At 32.2% G+C, this 18,604-nt stretch overlaps 1 protein-coding gene across 1 annotated transcript in view; it reads right to left on the bottom strand.

The window, feature by feature from the left end:
* Positions 1–18,604, bottom strand: part of LOC146531887 (putative phosphatidate phosphatase) — a 74,895-nt gene that overhangs the window by 27,567 nt on the left and 28,724 nt on the right. Inside the window, exon 3 of the mRNA XM_085197187.1 lies at positions 6,574–6,771. Within this exon, the coding sequence (XP_085053313.1) occupies positions 6,574–6,771 (198 nt within the window). The remainder of the gene's footprint in view (positions 1–6,573; positions 6,772–18,604) is intronic.

The following is an 18,604-nucleotide window of genomic DNA, read 5'->3' as shown; positions in this document are numbered from 1 at the left end:
AGGCGCAGGAAGACAGTAATGAATGGGCCACTGGGTCATTCAATTTGTGGTTTGATATTTGAAATTTGATATCAAATATTAAAATTGATAGCGAAATTCTGAGTTTTATAGCAAAACTAGTGGACCCGCCTACGCCGGCTACGCCCGCTTGAACTATACGAATATTTATGAAATATATTTATGAAATTATTTTCAGTTTTCAATAGAGATGCGTTAAGCTCATTTTGGGTGACGTTTTCTCACAACAAACTTTGCAAATCGTTGCTTAGCAACGACGGTTGTTATTAACATGGCGGAATAAATTGCATTTCAAATTAATAAGTATTTTAATCGGTATATATCGAAAATATTACAAATATGAGAAAAAAAAAATAACCTATGTTCGTCCCGAGACCCTCAAGTATCTCTATATGAATATTTTGTCGCAATTAAATTAGCAGTTTGGGCCTGATTGCGTAAAAGACAGACAGACAGACAGAGTTACTTTCGAATTTATAATATAGGTATGGATACTGAATATACATATTAGATTAGATAAATACTATATTATGAAATAAATGATTTTTTATTTTACTCTTTGGGAAAAAAAACTATTTGAAGTGTATTTTTACTTATAGTAATAGAAAAAGCAAACAGAATTTATATGAAGAAAGAAAAATATGTGAGTGAAAGAATGAGTGAGCTATGAACAAGTAATCCAATAAAAAAATGCCTAAATAATAAGTTTTTACATAATTAGATATAAGGTAAACACACATATGGTGAAAGCAGTAAATATAATTAAAAGAAGTTAATTACAATTAAATATTAGAGATCCGTTAACACAATATGTCAAATTACCACGCGGTCGCCGGTGGAGCGTGTCGCCGGACGTTATTCGTACCATATGGGGGTTACTTGTACGAAAACTCAATTATGATCGTATCGCACGATAATCATAGAATATTATAATGTAGGTAGAAATGCCTAATTATTTATACAACTCTGACACATGGCTAAAGTATCTATAGCCTGTCTCAATAAATGGGCTATCCAAAAGCAAGGATTAACGGATTATACATTTTTAGTCCGTAAGTAATTCTTCTCTGTCGTGACACTCTTGTCAGAGCGGTCGTGGTCATTACAAAGTGACATTAACGGCAGATGTTACACGCCTCACGAGCATTCGCCACTTCTCTACTGGCTGAGAGCCTGGTACACTCATATAAGGGTCCCCCCACTGCAGCTTTAATTTGGTCGGTCCAACGCATGGGAGATCTTCCTCGCCCTCTAGTGCCTTCCACTCACCCTTGCTCACTCTCACACTCTCTCACTCTCACACTCTCTCACTCACTCTTTAGCCGGTCGATGAAGCCACTTTCCCTTTGGGAGACATGTCCAAAGAACTAATATAAGTAATAAAAAAAGTAATATTTATGTGAAAAATATAATTTTTATTATATTTTTTTTCAGCATATTTACTGCTGAGGAATTTTCTATATGGTGGAAAAACAAATAAATTATCAATAGGTAAAATAAACGAAGATGAAAAACATTCTTCCAATCATATTCCGTATATGATACAAAAAATATGACTAAAATAGTACTATACTAACAACATATTATATCTCACATACGACTACTTCAATAACTTATATATGACTAAAGCTAATCACTAAAAGTATAGTTAACGAGATTCGCTAAAACAAAACTGATACAACAAAAAAACAGTTAAAATTAACCAGCCTCGGTCACAAGCCAGACCAGACGGCAAAACGTCCAAAACGTTATACGATGAGTAAATATAGAATAAAGGGTTAGGATAAATGGGTTCCGTACGCAGATTTATGAACACGTCTGACAAGTATAAAATAAGGAGGTACGTCCTATCAATTTTAATTTAGAGATATAGGAGTAAAGTGAATGTGAATACTAGTGAAAATAGAATTATTTTTAGCTTTAGACAGCTTTAATTTGTACTGGAGATTCCGCGCTGTCTTGTTAGAACAACAAAATAAAATCGATTCATTCCCCCTAATTGAGATCGAATCCACAGTCATTGTGCTTATATGAAAACACTGTTCCACTAAATCCATTTCTTAAATACAAAATACACTAGCCTAAATACATTTTTTATTTATCACCACTATAAAAAACAAAAAATAATAAAAAATAAAAAAATCAATCAACAATTTCTCAAGAAAACCCTACAAAAATCTAATTAAAAACCCCCGCATCGAATTGCAACGGAAGGAGGAGGTACAAGATTCAATTTGTAAATATTTTATGCGAAGCAATAATTAATCTATCAACGTTTAATTGGCTATTAATATTCCAATGAAATAAACATACGCCGTCCACCGGTTATCAACGCTTCCAGTGAAATGATACGTGGCTGATTGATAAAGTGCCCTCGTCTGGAATCAAACCCGTTATAGTTGTTTATTAATGAAAAGCGGGTAATTTAATATATTCTTGTTTTGAATTATTAAGATAAATTATTTTGCATAATATATGTAAACTAGTTACTTGGGTGAATTAATTATTTTTATTACCCCGCACTGGCAAATAAACTTTAGTTACTTTTCAAAATCGATGAAAAATATTTATTTTGGTTTTAAAGTATTTCTTCGAATCGAACGCACAACGATCGCGTCACACGCTGGGAAAGATGAGAAAACTTCTACTATAATACAAGAGTTAAAACAAATTTTGAAAATTGTTTGCAAAAAATAAATACAAGGATATCTGGTATGTTCATATTTATGCCTTTGCCTGGCAAAGAAAGAAGAAAAAACATACATAGTAGGTATCTACTTAGTAATCCAAAATTTACTCGTAAAAGGTATTAATACCATATTTTCAAATATCACCCAAACATTAATGTAAACATTAAATAGCAAAAACTAAAATACAAAAAATAAAATAAACAAATCAGCTTCACGCTGTATCCCGCACACAGCAGGATAGGTAGAGTGAACGTAGTATTAAGACACTCCGTTCTCCACTTTTCTAATATTTAGTAATTCAGAAAAATATGTAAATTGTCATCTTCATATAGAAGGCTTAGTATGTCACAGTGCTTACAGAGATCTGGATCAAGTGGCACCAATTAGGTAATTGCTCTGCTCAATAGAATTATGCAAACTGACACCGAATAATAGGTCAAACTCACAAGGGTTATTTGTTTATTTATCTTTTTTTCCAGCTTTACGCTGTATCCCACTAAAATTTCAGGGTAGGCAGAGGGAACCTGGGAAACCTAATGTTAAGATACTCTGTTCCCCACATCTTCCGCCGATTGCTTGAGAGTCCGCCGTATTCTTGAGGCATTAACTGTCAACGCCTGAGTTTATCACCATACTTTCATAATATAAAAGTGTAAAATATGTGTAATCAATGACAAAATTTTTAGTTAAAACAGAAAAAATATCAACAGAAACAAAAATTGAACATCCTTTTTCCTGCATATCAGGGCAGAGTAGTGCCTAGACTCTACTCGAAATATTGCATATTGGGTGGCGGAACTCAACGCCGGGCTTTATTTAGAATTATGATTTATACCAGAAAGGGAAGACGAAAATAATTAATTTCCCCGAATGGGAATGTAGCTCACAACCATAGCATTTAAAAAAATTGAGTAATTTAATAAAGACACTTAAATATGAAACTTTAATCACAACTCAATTACACACAGATATAACTGTCACTATATACAGATATTATGCTATAAAGAACACGTTTTTATCGCCCACAACGTCCCGAGCCCAGCTTCCCGGCCGTACAAGAAAAACAAAGGTAGAATAATCAAATTTCATAGATATAATTAACATGTTGTTAAACTGACCGGAACATTTTATAGAGTAAACAATAGCTTCTGTTTATTAGGAAACACGTGTTGTATGATTGATTGATGATTTATTATATTTAGTCATCGATTTTTTTAATTTTTAACGCCTTATGCCATACTTAGTCAAAAAGAACCACTTATACAGGGTGGAAGAGGCAGCGCTTCTTTTATTGAAACTGCATATAGGGTAATATATTTCAAACCCACACCTAAGAAATCAAGGTACCTCAACAGTTTGGACGTAGGATTTTTTTTTCATTTCACGATTTTTATCCATACCTGTATTTCGTGTGACGCACACATACGTGTACGACATTGCCGATTTGACAGGTAAGTGTGTGCGTGCCTATGTTGTACTTTACAAATGGCGTTTTATTTTAAAACGATAATTTTATTATTTATTTTGTTTGAAAAAATAACTTTTTCATTTTTGGGAATTATTTTTTTTCCGAATTATATTAGGCTTTTATAGAGCAGTTAAAACTGTGGTTTCATTTAAAGTGGTGCTGACAATTCCACCCTGTATATAAAACGTATAAAAATTGAACATAGCGGGGATAAAACCCGCTAAAATTACAAGATATTTACGTCCAGATTATTTTCATTTTTTTATTGATAAAGCTATACTTTTTAAAAAAATCTGGCTCTACTTTTAGAGACAGACACTACGGCAAGCTCAGCTTATGCCTTGCGAACTATAGCTACTTTGCTGCTTATTATTAATGCTACAAAATTTAACTTTTCCTCTTCATTTATATTATATCAACGAGTTATAACTAAAAAACATATTATAATTTAAATTATGAAAATTCTCGACACACCTATTTATTTTCTACATACATACATACAAATATCTATCCTAATTTAACTAATACCGTATAATATTAATGAAATATTCATTTAACCTACATCACAGCACGGAAGCGGGAGATTACAATAGCTTGACAATGAAATCGGCTTACAGGCTTAGAAATATCTCACTTCACCGGTTACTCAGTTGATAATACGATTTACTCTTTACTGGTCCAAAGTAAAATAGGCTAAGCCAAAGATAATGGGGAAATAAATATTCATGGGGTAAAAAATACCTACGTTATTACATCTCTACATAGTCCCATTGATGTACACTAAGATTTTTTAAGCTATACGGATTTTAATGCGGTTTCCACTATTAGACAGAGTGATTCAATAAAAAAGAGTGATTTACATGTATAATACAAGCTTATTATAAAAAAATAAAGTCGAAAATATCAATGATTTCTAATGTGAATCGATTGAAATAAAACAAACCGCCTTTTAATCGGTTATACTGTTCCTGAGAATAGCGTGAACAAACGCAAAGACAAACAGACAAATTTGTTAATAATTATTATTATAGAACTTAAAACTTAAATAAATAAATGCCCCCAAATAATATATTTTGCCATATACCTTCCACGAACAGACAACGATCAGTTACAGCTATTATATATATAGATATTAAAAACAAGTACAAATACCTAACAAGCCCTTTGAACTTACCGTCGTGCATCAACAAACAATCCATCTGTAACGTCAGTCAAATAACAACAACATAATTTACTCTTGTCTCGAGACGTCCATCCGAGAGCTATCGTACAATCAATAGGCAATTTTGAAGGATGTATATCCTCGAATGTGAATACCATAGGGAATGATTGACAAGATAATTTAGGTTCGAAGTGATCGATCGTGTACATTCTACTTTTATAAAATGTATGGACAATTTAAATTTTCTTTGAATATTTTTTCATATTAAAACTATGAAAATTTCCAAAAAAATCCAACTATAGCGTCATTTAACTGGTAATCCCTTCAAAACATAAATGAGAAATGAGAGCCAAGTCAAATGTTCAAATTTAACTTCGACTTCACCGACAAAAGAATGGGAGATCCAGATTTGACTTCATACAAGTAGAGTAAGACTAGGTTTAAGAGTTATGAAGAACTGAAAAGTAGCTTGAAAAGGTTTGTGTAAGATATATATTGCGGGTTTCTAGATTTTTAACTTGGCTAGATACGCTGACGAGTGTCTTGATTTTAAATTCATGACGTAAAAAGTTACTTATTATTTGGATATTATTTTATGTTCATTTTTGACAGCCTCCCATGCACCATACAAAAATGCATGAAATAAAAAAAAAATTAAAGAAAGTTTTTAATGGGAAATATACAAAAAACGCGTGAAAAATAAAAAATAAATAGTGATTTTTTAAAAGTAATAATATAAAATAATTTAAACCTTTACAATCCCCTCGCAATTAATGATCCTTGTAAATCTATTATTATACGAGATGAACGTGACTAAACTCGGTAAACTACATTCGTGTCACATGTTGTTTAACATAAGTTATTAACTGGATTTCCATATAATTTTATATATAGATAACGCAGTTAATAAATATGATTTACTCGTTTCTGCAATTTTATTAGAGCATAAAAGTTTGCAGGAAAGTATAGTAAGAAAATTAACTTGGAAAATAACAAGATGATATATAAAATTAGTGGAATTATAGTGTTTTCTTGTCATGCCCCTGCCTACTCTGCTAAGTGCGGGATACAGCGTGAAATTTAAGTGAAAAATTGAATATGTCTTTTGTTCTGATCATCTTGACCACAATAGAAGACAACCTTCGTTTTGGTCTTCGCTGCGGTCGGAGCGGTCGGTATATCAAAAAATATAATAATAACTTAAAATAACTCAAGAATAATAATAATAAACTTACATTAAAGAAATGTGGCCTCAACCTTCCTATAGTATACTTGGCGACATCAGTGGTCAGCTGCTGGCAGGCGCAACCGAAGAGGAAAACGCCGACCACCCGATACGCCTCCCACACCCAGGTTGGCACCTCCTTGCCGAGGATGACCCTTGATCTGCCGCCTCTGTAGTCCCGCAGCCTGATCCACTCGGTGAGGCACATCTGGTGAGAGAATAATAGGTAAACATTTATATTGTTTTAAGATACAATAAGTATATTTTTAACAAAAAATCTACTTCAACTGGATCCCATATTCAGAACTACTACTATACTTAATACAAATTTTAGACTTATGTGATTTTCTCATGGTTAACATTGCCATAAATAACCCAACCCAAACCAGAAGGAGGCAGCAGTTTTTAAATAAGAAATGAATCATTAAAATCGGATCACTCAGTCAAAAGTTCTGAGGCAACAAACAAAAAATGCAATCGAATTGATAACCTCCTCCTATTACAGAAGTCGGTTAAAAAAGGTATTTTTTCGTTATTCTTTATTTATTACTTAAAAACATTCTGTGGAATCGTGACATTTAAATAATTGCCAAAAGTAATAACATTTACATGCACGATTACTCAATTTGGCATGTAGCGAAAATTATATTATTATTACTAATGAATCGAGGCCAGACGTAGAAATGTGTCCTTAGCATTAAATATAATATCTAGCTGTAAAAGCTATAACCTTTTAGAGGTAACAATTTCAGAATTTTAAGGTCATGGATATATTATGTTTATAAGAAAAAAAATTACATTAATGCTAATTTAAGCAGTTAATTTTATTAAATGAAAAAAAAAATCGGTATTTTAAAACATTAAGTTGTGTAGTTAGTCTTTCAAATATGTGGGTACGAGGCAACCATAGAAATTGGCTGCTTACCAGGACGGAATGATCTACAAACAATATGAATAAGTTATGTGAGAATTGTAATGAAAGAGTATAAATCATGAAAGTATCATATAAAACAAAACCAAGAAAATATTTTTTTAACATCTTTACTTTTTAAGCATACTTTCCTAGTAAACATTTGCATCACGCAAGAATAGAACCGGTTATCCTATCACACCACGAGTTTGCAAAAATCTATTTTACTAGCAACGTATAGTTAAAGCTCTTATATTATATTGTAATTATAAAATTACATAATAGATATCAAGTAGCTATTACAGACGTTTGCAATGAAGACATCAATATGAGACTAGCGTGATATCGAAATAAATATACGTATGTCTGTATATATCGTTAGTACGTGACAACTATACAAGGTCATATTAATTGCAGTAATATAATTTGCATTAAATTACTGATAAAATGTTAGTAAATATTAATTTAAATCTCATGTCTAAAATATATTTCTATACAATACTAGCGGCCCGCTCGCGGTTACACCAGCGTGAACTATGTTATTATTAATTTCTGTCTCCATGGCTACGTCCTAGTGACGTCTATGCAAAATTTGAGACTTCTAGCATTTGTAGTAACGAAGTTTCATACAAACTTTCGACCCCAAAAACTACCCCTTAGAAGTCGAATATTGCAAATTCCCGTCTTAGCGAGCACCTACGTCCTATAAGTAACTCCTATGCAAAATTTCAGATTTCTAGCACTTGTAGTTTCTGAAATTTCGTGATGAGTGAGTGACCTTTCGATTTTATATATATATAGATTTTAAAAAGCAATAATTAAACACGTCAACATGACAGTGGAAGAGGCGAAAATACGGAGCATAGGGTTTGGCACTCCGTTCTCTGGTTACTCCGCCCAGGATAAAGGGAGAAGATGGAAAATACAATTAAATAAAAAAAATGTAAATAAATAGATATTTACTACTTTTTTATGTAATTTACTTAATTGAAAGTGGATATCATGAGCCCGTAGACTATAAAAGAAAAAATAATAATAACTCAACGAATGCACAATATTTAAGTAAAGAAATATATGCTTGTTACATTACTAGTCCTTACTTTTAAGTGTAAATTAAATCAATTTTATTTTTCACTCCAACCCTTAGACTACATTGTTTTAAAGACGTGGCCTGCATGATCGGACTATGTATTCGTCACATTGTTTACGATTGACAGTTAACAGAATGTGAAGAAAATTTATATTATAGTTTTGATTGATGCAGAAAGGGAAATTACCCAATAACGTGAAATAAGTTATATATATATCTAACAAAAGTTTGTAGAAAAGTACAAAACTAAAATTCCTAATTAAACTTTTCAAGCTTTTTAACTAAATATGCTAACAATCTCAAGTCATCATGTGTGATGTTAATGCGACAGGTTGAGGGTTCTGTATCCACTCGAGGAAACGAAATACTAAACTGTTTCCATTTTCTTCACTCAACACGCAATGCCTCCAGAATACGGAAAAAATGGGGAACGGAGTGTCCTAACACTAAGTTCCATCTGCCTACCCTGGTATAAAAAATGGGTGACGCTAAAAATGTGTAAATAAAAATATCATACACTATTAAGATTCTGGGGCACATTTTGCATAAACACAAAAGTCACGCCTCATTACGCACTAACAGTCTAATATCGATTGCCCACGGCGGAGTTCTTCGTTGGCCTCATACAAATTTCAATTGAAATCATTCCTACATTTGAATATTTTATACAATTTCAATACAATAAGTATATGAAGCATAGGTTCTTACATATTATTATAACTTATCAGTAAAAAAAATGGGAAACGGGGTATCTATTAGTAAGGTTCCCTCTGCCTCTGCTATATGCAAGATAAAGCGTGGAGCTAAAAAACTACTTATAATTAAAAAAGTAAATAGATCCGCTATATATTTTTTTTATTTATCAACGAATTTATTGAACAGTACAAATTCTACATTTATTCAAAAGTTACAAAAAAATGAATATAGGTTATCTATTTTCAGACCTAATAGAACGATAATTATCTATTTTCATGTCCCATTGCCAACAGACGACATTTTCTTATCATTTGAAAGTGCTTCATAATTTTCAAATATTTACGTAACAGCTTGTACTGATAACGAACACATACGTGTATATGATTCACTTCAAGATATTGAAATAATAAACAATATCAATTCGTACGTATATTTTTAGGATATTTTTAGGGTTCCGCGCTTCAAAATGGAAACCTTGCAGGATCAATTTGTTGTCCGTCTGTCAATCTCTCAATACCATTTATCTCGAGATCGCGTGGACGTATCAAGCTGAAATTAATTTAAAACACAAGACCTTTGAAGTACAGAAAAATCAACCTTCTAAATTTACGCAATTAAAAGATACGAGCATTTATACATATAGCATTTACTGCATTTTGTATGAAATTAATCCAACAATCCAAACCTACAGGGATATGCTCACTTCCCGTTTTCACCTACAATCTTGAAATTGTTACGGAATCCTCGGTCGGCAATTTCAACTCGCACTTAACCGGTTTTTTAAATCATATTTACTATGATTCACATTAAAGAAACATTGTCATACTAAATTATGGCATTATAAAAAAATGTAATGATAGTGACTCAAAAAAAAATGATAAGAGTAACAAATAATCATGATATTATATATTTTTATCGTAACACACGTTTCCTTATCATATTTCTCTTTAGTTTGTTTGATATGTTGGCGGAAACTGACGTAGCGGCACCTATAATCAAAATTAGCGGCAAAAATTGGTATGGTATTATACTTCATATATTGTAATACGGCTTTGTAGTTTACTATAACCTCTACTTGGATAAAATAATTAATTCTTTAGTTCTAGTAGATGAAATATTATTTATTGAATTGCCGACAATTTTTACACAACATAAAGGAAAAGAAAATATATAATAGCACATACTATGTGTAGAAAGATATTTGAAATTAAACACCGCATATAAAACTAATAGTTTTTAATAAAAAGTATAAAAAAAATACATTCACGCCGTATCCCGCATATAGCGTTAAGATGCGCCGTTCCCATTAAGAAACTTCCGTTCCCATTTTCCGCTGAATTTGGAGGTATTACGAGTTAAGTGGTGGAACTGAACGCCACGCCTTGCCTTAACATCGGAGCGAAGAGATATTAAATATTTCAATTCTTCGACATAACATTTTGTACCGATACAAAAATAAAAGGAGATAAAACTTAAAAGTATAATATATTTTAACGAAAGCGGTTTAAAATATATCCAAAATAAAAATATTTTATTTTATATCGACCTCTTATGAAGAAGACGATCGATCGTAGATCTGTAAACGACCGCATCAGTCGTGTTTGTAATCTAATTATTTATATGCAAATCGAGATAGCAATACAACGCATGTACTCGTGTCACGGCTTAATGTACTGTCAACTAGAAAATAGGAAAAAATATATTCTTCACAGATTTCTAACTCTTCTTCAGAAGAATTCACAGTGAATCCCGCATATAGCAGGGTAGGTAGAAGCAGCCTAGTGTTAAGTTAAGAAATTTTGTTAACGCGAATATTATTATTATTTCATGTTCTGGAATCGAATCCACAACCTGTCACGTTTGTGGTGTGGTTTGTTGTCTGTCAGACAGAAATAAATTGAAAAGACAGAAATAATATTGATATATTTTTTATTATTATTTAGCTAGCATAGTGTGCGTTTATTAATAGGTACTTTGTATATTTGGTAAATTTGCGCACAGTTTACTAGCACAACAAACAAAGTAACATAGACACTACAATGATAGCTTAAAAAGATATAAGAAAAGTAATGTAAAAATAATCCCCAATTTTCGCAAAACTTTCATGTCGAGCAGTGCAACTTAACGCTGCGCTTTGTTTATCAAAGCGGAGAAATGAAAATAATTTAAATATAACCTTTCCCTGTAGTGGGAATCGAACCCAAAACGTTACCCCACTGCACCACACCGATGAACACCTCAATAAACAGAGAAAATGAAGCTAAATTAAATAATTATTTATTAAAAACTATTAATTGCATTTATTTAGGTAATTCAAATAATTCCATACTAAATTATTACTTAATTCTGCGTACGACTGTACACTTGATATATTCCAATACAAACACGTACCAACACTGAATACTACTGTGTAAATAAGAGTGCACAATGACATAAATGCATATTCATAGGTGTTTATTCTAGATTTTCACTTCTATTTTTTAGTTCTCGTGCATGTTGCTGCAGATGGAGAGAAATTAGAGATAAATCATCTCATATTTCACTTTCCACGTGCTTTCCACATATAACGTGTTGATTGGCGGTTCTTAGCGCCGCGTTTTCTAATTCATATTCCGGAAGAAGCTAATGATAAAACATAATTAAATTTAGAAATGAACAGAGGCGTCAAGAAGTAATAAATGCCACAACTTCTGTTCACAGTAAATACTAGATTCTTACTTCAGTACACAGCAGTCATAAATAAGAGAATCGGACTTTACGGTCCGTATTAACGCCGTTTTCATTCATTAAGCATCTCAAGATCGATCTCAGACTTGAGAGCGGTTTATAAATACGGATCTACAAGTCTTGACGTTGTACTATCAAACACTACAATATTTTTTGATTATTTCGTTCATGGAAATAGGACAACACAAAAAGGTTAATTATTTAAATAATTTATTTAATGGTTTTTTTATTTTTTATTATCTTCTAATTCTACTAACAAACACTACGTATGAATGACCCAAAATAAAAAAAAAACAATTAACCCCAACCAACCGAAACAACCAAAAAAATGCCAAAAAAGCACAAACATCTAAAAACTATTAACAAAAAGAAATGTCAAACGGAATAAAAGCTATAATAAAAATAGAAGCAATAAGATCTACATATAAGTTAAGTCTTATTTACGATCGAAGGCGAGTTTATTGATGCTGCGTGAGGGCGAAAGGATTACCGTTTGGACGCGACAACATAAATAAGGATCTCTTGGCTATTCCTGTGGTGGTACACGGATATAGAAGTGTTGGAATGAATTAATTTTCTTGAAAACGTATAAAAATACAGGTTCAAATTCAGTTACGTAAAAAAAAATAACACATTTTCTAAAAAACTTTCATAAGTGTGGAATAATATTTGAAAAATGTAAAAAATAATGAAATTTAATTTAAATTGCCAAGTTTGTGACTGTTAACGTTATGGTTGTTGGTTCGATCTCCACTCAGGGTAATGAATTATTTTTACACTGCTCTGGTACAACTGCTGGTGCTGCTCAAGCTCCGCTACTCAAGACGGGCAGAAAGAGAACAACAGAGTCTTATCACCTAGTGCCTCAACACTGTTCCCTAGATACCCTGATATATGCAGAAATAGACGGCGATTTATTATTATAAACAATATTTTGTTAGAGTTAAAGAAAACAAAGCAATTAAATATATTACGAAACAATACAAATAATATATCTCAAGAACTATTTTTAATTCAATCCAAGCGAACCCACGGGAAAAGGCGTAACAATAAAATTGCAACAACATACATACGCTCTATTAACTTACGCGAAACCTCAATAAGTACAAATAATTGCATAAGCACCTCCTTTGTTTGCCGTAGTAAAACAAACTTAGAAAGATTTACATACTTAAAATGACAAATACCTAGAAAGATACAAATAAAGAGGCCGGCGTCGTGAAGTGCTAAAACGTGTGACTTTATACGTGACGGTGGTGGGTTCGATTCCCACTCGAGGGCAATTAATTTATTATATGCATTTCCTTGCTCTGGTAACAATAAAAAGCGAAAAAAAAGCTTCTGTTTCACTCCTTAACAATGCTATATTTCGAAAATTGGGCGGAAAGTGGGAATCAGTGTCCCAAAACTAGGTTCCCTCTATACCTTACTTACAGTGTAAAGTTATAATTTTAAATAAAATTAAAAAAAAACAAATAACATAAGTTTCCAAGTACTTATGTAAATTATTACGACACATACGACATCGATTGCTCTACGCAAACATTATGAGTAAATTGGCTGACATTAAACTGATAACCGTGAAATTTGCTACTCACTGATAAGAGCCTTATTTTAAGAACGTGTGTAAATTTCCTTATAATATAGTATGTATTCTATTTCCTAATATAACTACAGTACTGTGGCGCAGTTAGGACGCGTTCGACGTGATGAATGTAGTAGGTTTGAATTCTGTTTGAAAAACAATTTCAATTTAAGAAATTTTTCATCGGAACCATTCCCAGCCAGCCAGCCATGTATGGTAGAAAAGCTTTTCTATAATATAAATGATAAATATACAGATAGAGATATTGTAAAATTATGGTAATTTAGTGATGATGGAGCCATAAATGCCAAGTAGAGAGTTGAGTCGAAGAATAAGCAGAGAGAACACAGTGCCAAGCAAGTTAATTTACGTAGTTAGTTAATCAACTGCACCACAAATAAAAATTGTGTTATATCACTCATTTAGTTAAACAATGACGTAATTGCACTTTGATCAATAAATTAAATATTTTTTTAGTTGTCCGCACACAGCAAGGTAGGCGCAGAGGGAACAAAATGTTAACACACTCCCTTCCCCATTTTCCGCCTAATTCTAGAGGCATTGTGTGGTGAGTGGCGGAACTTAACTCCGCGTTTTGCCTCGACACCAGAGCGAAGAAATGAAAATATTGGATATTTCATTGCCTCAAGTGGGGATCGTACCCACAAATATTATACCTACTTAGATAATTCTACAACTGGTATTGACTGACGTATATTAAGTAATCATGTTAATTTAATTAGAACTCGTCTAACAGTGCTTGTTATATTTAAGTAGTCAAGTTAATAATTGATTTATTTTAGTTACACGAGGCGCATGTATTACTTTGTAGTTATAGTTATTTAAATTTTATTTATATTATAGTTATTTTTTTTTACTAGTATATTTATAAATATTGCTAAAACGACGATATTAGAAAGTTTTTATTTTCATATAGTGGTTTATGTCGAAAACAAGAAGAATTTGGCGGAAAATGTAAAATGAATTGTCTTAATAGGAAACGAAGTGACTTAACACTAGGTTCCCAGGTTCCCTCTGCCTACTCTGCTATGTGCGGAATATCGAATAACTAATTTTGGCACCCTTAAGGACCTTATGAATTCTTATCATCATATTAAATACAGCTTAGTACTTAACTACGTGCAGGAAGCATATAATTTACATTGAACGTGTTCGGTCTTTAATTTCCATAATATATGCAAAACTTAGTTAGAATTTAGTATACGCAATGTTAGAAAGATTATTCTGTCACAGGATTTATTGAGACAGGGCGCAGCGTTGAGTTGCTAAGCGACAATATTTCAACTTAGACAGCAGAGAAATGGCTTCCTCGGGATTGTACGATGTTTAATACTTTTAATAGTTCTAGGTATAGAAACAACTATATAAAATTAGTATAATTAATCGCAATTCACAAACATTACTGATTGTGACTGTAACGTATAAAGGGGCTCAGAATAAAAGTATAATTTAGTACAAAGGTTTATTCGTTCGTCCACTGCTACGTCTCAGACTAGACTGTCATACAAATTAGAAACACTTCATAAGAAATCTTAGACAATTATAGTATAAGCGGGTAGTTAAATAATATGACTCACTGACAAGTATCGACAAGTATACAAAATAATGTCTATACAATTATATGTACTTTATATAAACTCTAACAAACGCGACGCGTTGTGGGTTCGATTCCCGCTCGAGGAAGTGAAATATGTATCTACGTTTATATTTCCATTTCTTCGCTCTTGTATCAAGGCAAAGCGCGGCGTTGAGTTCTGCCACTCAACACGCAATGCCTCCAGAATTCGGCAGAAAGTTGGGAACGGAGTGTCTTAACACTAGGTTCCCTATGTCTACCCTGTTGTGTATGGCATACAGCGTGAAGCAAGTAGTTTTAACGAGGAGATTATTTAATGCGATCAATATAGATTTACTTTTCGTCTAAAATACAGAAAATCCTATACTAAGTTAGTGCGGCTATAAATACTTGAAACTACGTATAAATATATATAAATAAGTATTTTCCATACAATGTCAGTACGTTTATTACATGTGGTGGAAATTTTGCCGCATTACTCATAACATCAGTATTTGAGAAGCGTAAAAGTTATCGTAAAAAGCGATCGTAATAGTGTCATTGTCGCGTCTAATTTTAGCTGATGCGGGCTTGCTATTTTGTTGGAAAGCTAATTTTATTTCAAGTAAAAATAACAAAGAGATAGAGTTTTATTTTTAGCTTCCCGCTGTATCCTGCAGAGGGACCTAGTGTAGAACGGAGAGTTCTGTATTGACCGCTCGAATTGAAGACGCCACTGTCTTGAGTAGCAAAACTCAACTGAGCACTTTGTATTAAATAAATAAGGCTTTATTTACGTTAAGTGTAAATATCGTCTACAAACAAAAAATCTACGCAACGATTATTTGATAATATAAAAAATGTTACAAATTTATAAATTTGATTCATTTATAAAGAAAAGATGAGTCTAAATTATACATAAGAACCACTATGGTAAAAAAACAAAATATTATAAGTTCATTTAATATATTAAAATTGTAACAACGAACGATTATATTATATTTTGGAGCATATAAAGTAATTACATATTTCTTTCAATGAACTCACAACCACCGCGAAACATCGGCGCTACGACGACGTCAAATAAATTAAATTCTTATTTTTATTATAGTAAAAAAAAAATATTTAACATTTTCGCATCGACATCCGTAGCAGATGCTGTACGTTTAATATTTGTATATTGATATAAAGCACTTGTCGTAACGACGACCATCTAGATATACTAAATGGTTAGGAACATCTGGCAAGCTTTTAATGTATTGCATATGAAATATATGCTTATATATTTATTTATAGTCAATCATTTTATAAGACAATAAGTTTTTTTTTGGTTGCCCTTTTTGAGAATAAGTACCAAATAAAGTCATCGATCAATCAATCAATTGTAGGATTAATTTAGAGTAATGGTTTTGAATGGCAACAGTCAATAAAAGTAAAATAAGGAAGATGTCAATGTAATTATTATTAACTAAATAGATTTAAATGCGAAAAGAATGTTCCGACAATATTTAGATATAGCACGGTGTTGAGTTCCGCAACACAATACACAATATCTCAAAAAATTGTGGGCATCGGAGTGTGTATAGGTACATAAGCTTTCCTCTGTCTGCTATTGTGAGTTAACATTTAAAAGGTAAAAAAAAATAATGTTATTTCTTATAATTTAAAAAAAAAACAAAAATATACCCAAAAATCAGCTCTGCAGTGAACACCAGAGAACAACAGAGAATACCGTACAGCCAATTCGTACTTACATACATATATAATATATCTGTCAATAGTATAAAAGAACCGGTGTTTCTACGTCCGGTGTATTACATTCAATCATAATGTGGATAAGATGGCGAGAAAGTAATAAAACTTGTATTTGATTTCAAATGAAATTGATCTCGACTCGGACTGTCATTTCTTTCGATATCGATACCTTTAATAGAATTATATTATAATTATGTTTGTATATTAAGAAATAAGATAAAAGAAACATATTTAACAATGTCACAAATATATTTTTAATAAAATACTTGTTTATCTGTTTAAAAAGTAAAAAATATTTATAATTCGTTAAATATAAAAAGTTAAAAGATTCTCCTTAAAAAAATAACTTTGCACATTAAATGAATAAGATAAAAAATTGTAGAATTGGAATTTAAAACATTAATTAGGTATATTTAAATTTAAGTTTATATATATAGAACCTTCCAATATATTTAAAACTCCGTTGTCTTCAAATAAAAGTCACTTAAACGACAGTATCAAAAGCTGCACTTTACTAAATCACTCACCGGTCCCCTCGAAATCGAACCCACACTCATTACACTATTAAGCACTCATGCATACCATAAACCGTTGGATAAAAAATTAATTAAGCCACATATGAAACGTAAACATATATTAGCATAAATAACACAGTAACATAGATACATCTGTCGAATAGATGAATATTTCGACATGGATGCACATTGCAGACATCTAATTGCATACAAAAGTCTCACAAAAAACTCTCTCTAAGTATTTCTAATAGGCGTTAATAGAACGTATGTATTTTTATTTCTTTTTTACCTTCACGTTGTATCCCGCTTATAACAGAGTAGGCAGAGGGAACCTAGTGTTCAGACACTTCCACTTCCAACGGAATTTTGGAGGCATTTCACGCTGAGTGGAGGAACTCGACGCCGAGTTTTACCTTGTTAACAACGCGAATAAATGAAAATATTCATTTTCCCAAATGGGAATCGAACTCGCAATCGTCGCGTTCACAATCACATGCTCGTACCACTGCGCCACTACGACCACTTTTCACTATCGAAGGTAATATGAACTTAGTACAAACACGTTAATGGAAAACAAACATTTGGATAGGGATCATTATCGCTGAGTAAGCAACGTGTGAAATGTTAAACCTATCTATGAACGGTCAATACACACGTATTGGTCGTTCGTTGACGGACTAACTAGCGTATAACGTTGGTTTGTCAACACGCAATACCTCCGGAACTCGGTGGAAAGTGGAGAACGAAAATGTCATAATGGGAACGTAGTGTCTTAACACTAGGTTCCCGGGTTCCCTCTCCCTATTCCCCTATTTGCGGATTACAGCGTGAATATACATAAAATTTCAACAAAAAAAACCCCTCGCATATTAGCCGGTGCGAAGACGAAATTATAATAATAATTTGAATATAATCAATCCTCTAGAACGCACAACCATAGCATTTAAAGGTCATATGTCCCACTGCGCCATTACGGCCTCGAGAACTTTAACTAATTAAAAATAAACTTGTTTTGAATTAAAAATTAAATATTTAATTTACAAAATAATATTGCAACGAGATAAGTCACTCGACCTCCATAGCGCTCTTGAAGCGGTCGCAATTAATAGAATTAACGTTCACGTTCAAGTTAATTTGCCTAAGCCATAATGAATCAAGAGGAAAACCTAGTTAAGAAGAGATATAGA

The sequence above is a fragment of the Heliconius melpomene genome, chromosome 14, assembly GCF_056956725.1.
Source record: "Heliconius melpomene rosina isolate 202511_hmr_F chromosome 14, ASM5695672v1, whole genome shotgun sequence".
Lineage (NCBI taxonomy): Eukaryota > Metazoa > Arthropoda > Insecta > Lepidoptera > Nymphalidae > Heliconius > Heliconius melpomene.
This window is presented reverse-complemented; position numbering and strand designations above follow the sequence as displayed.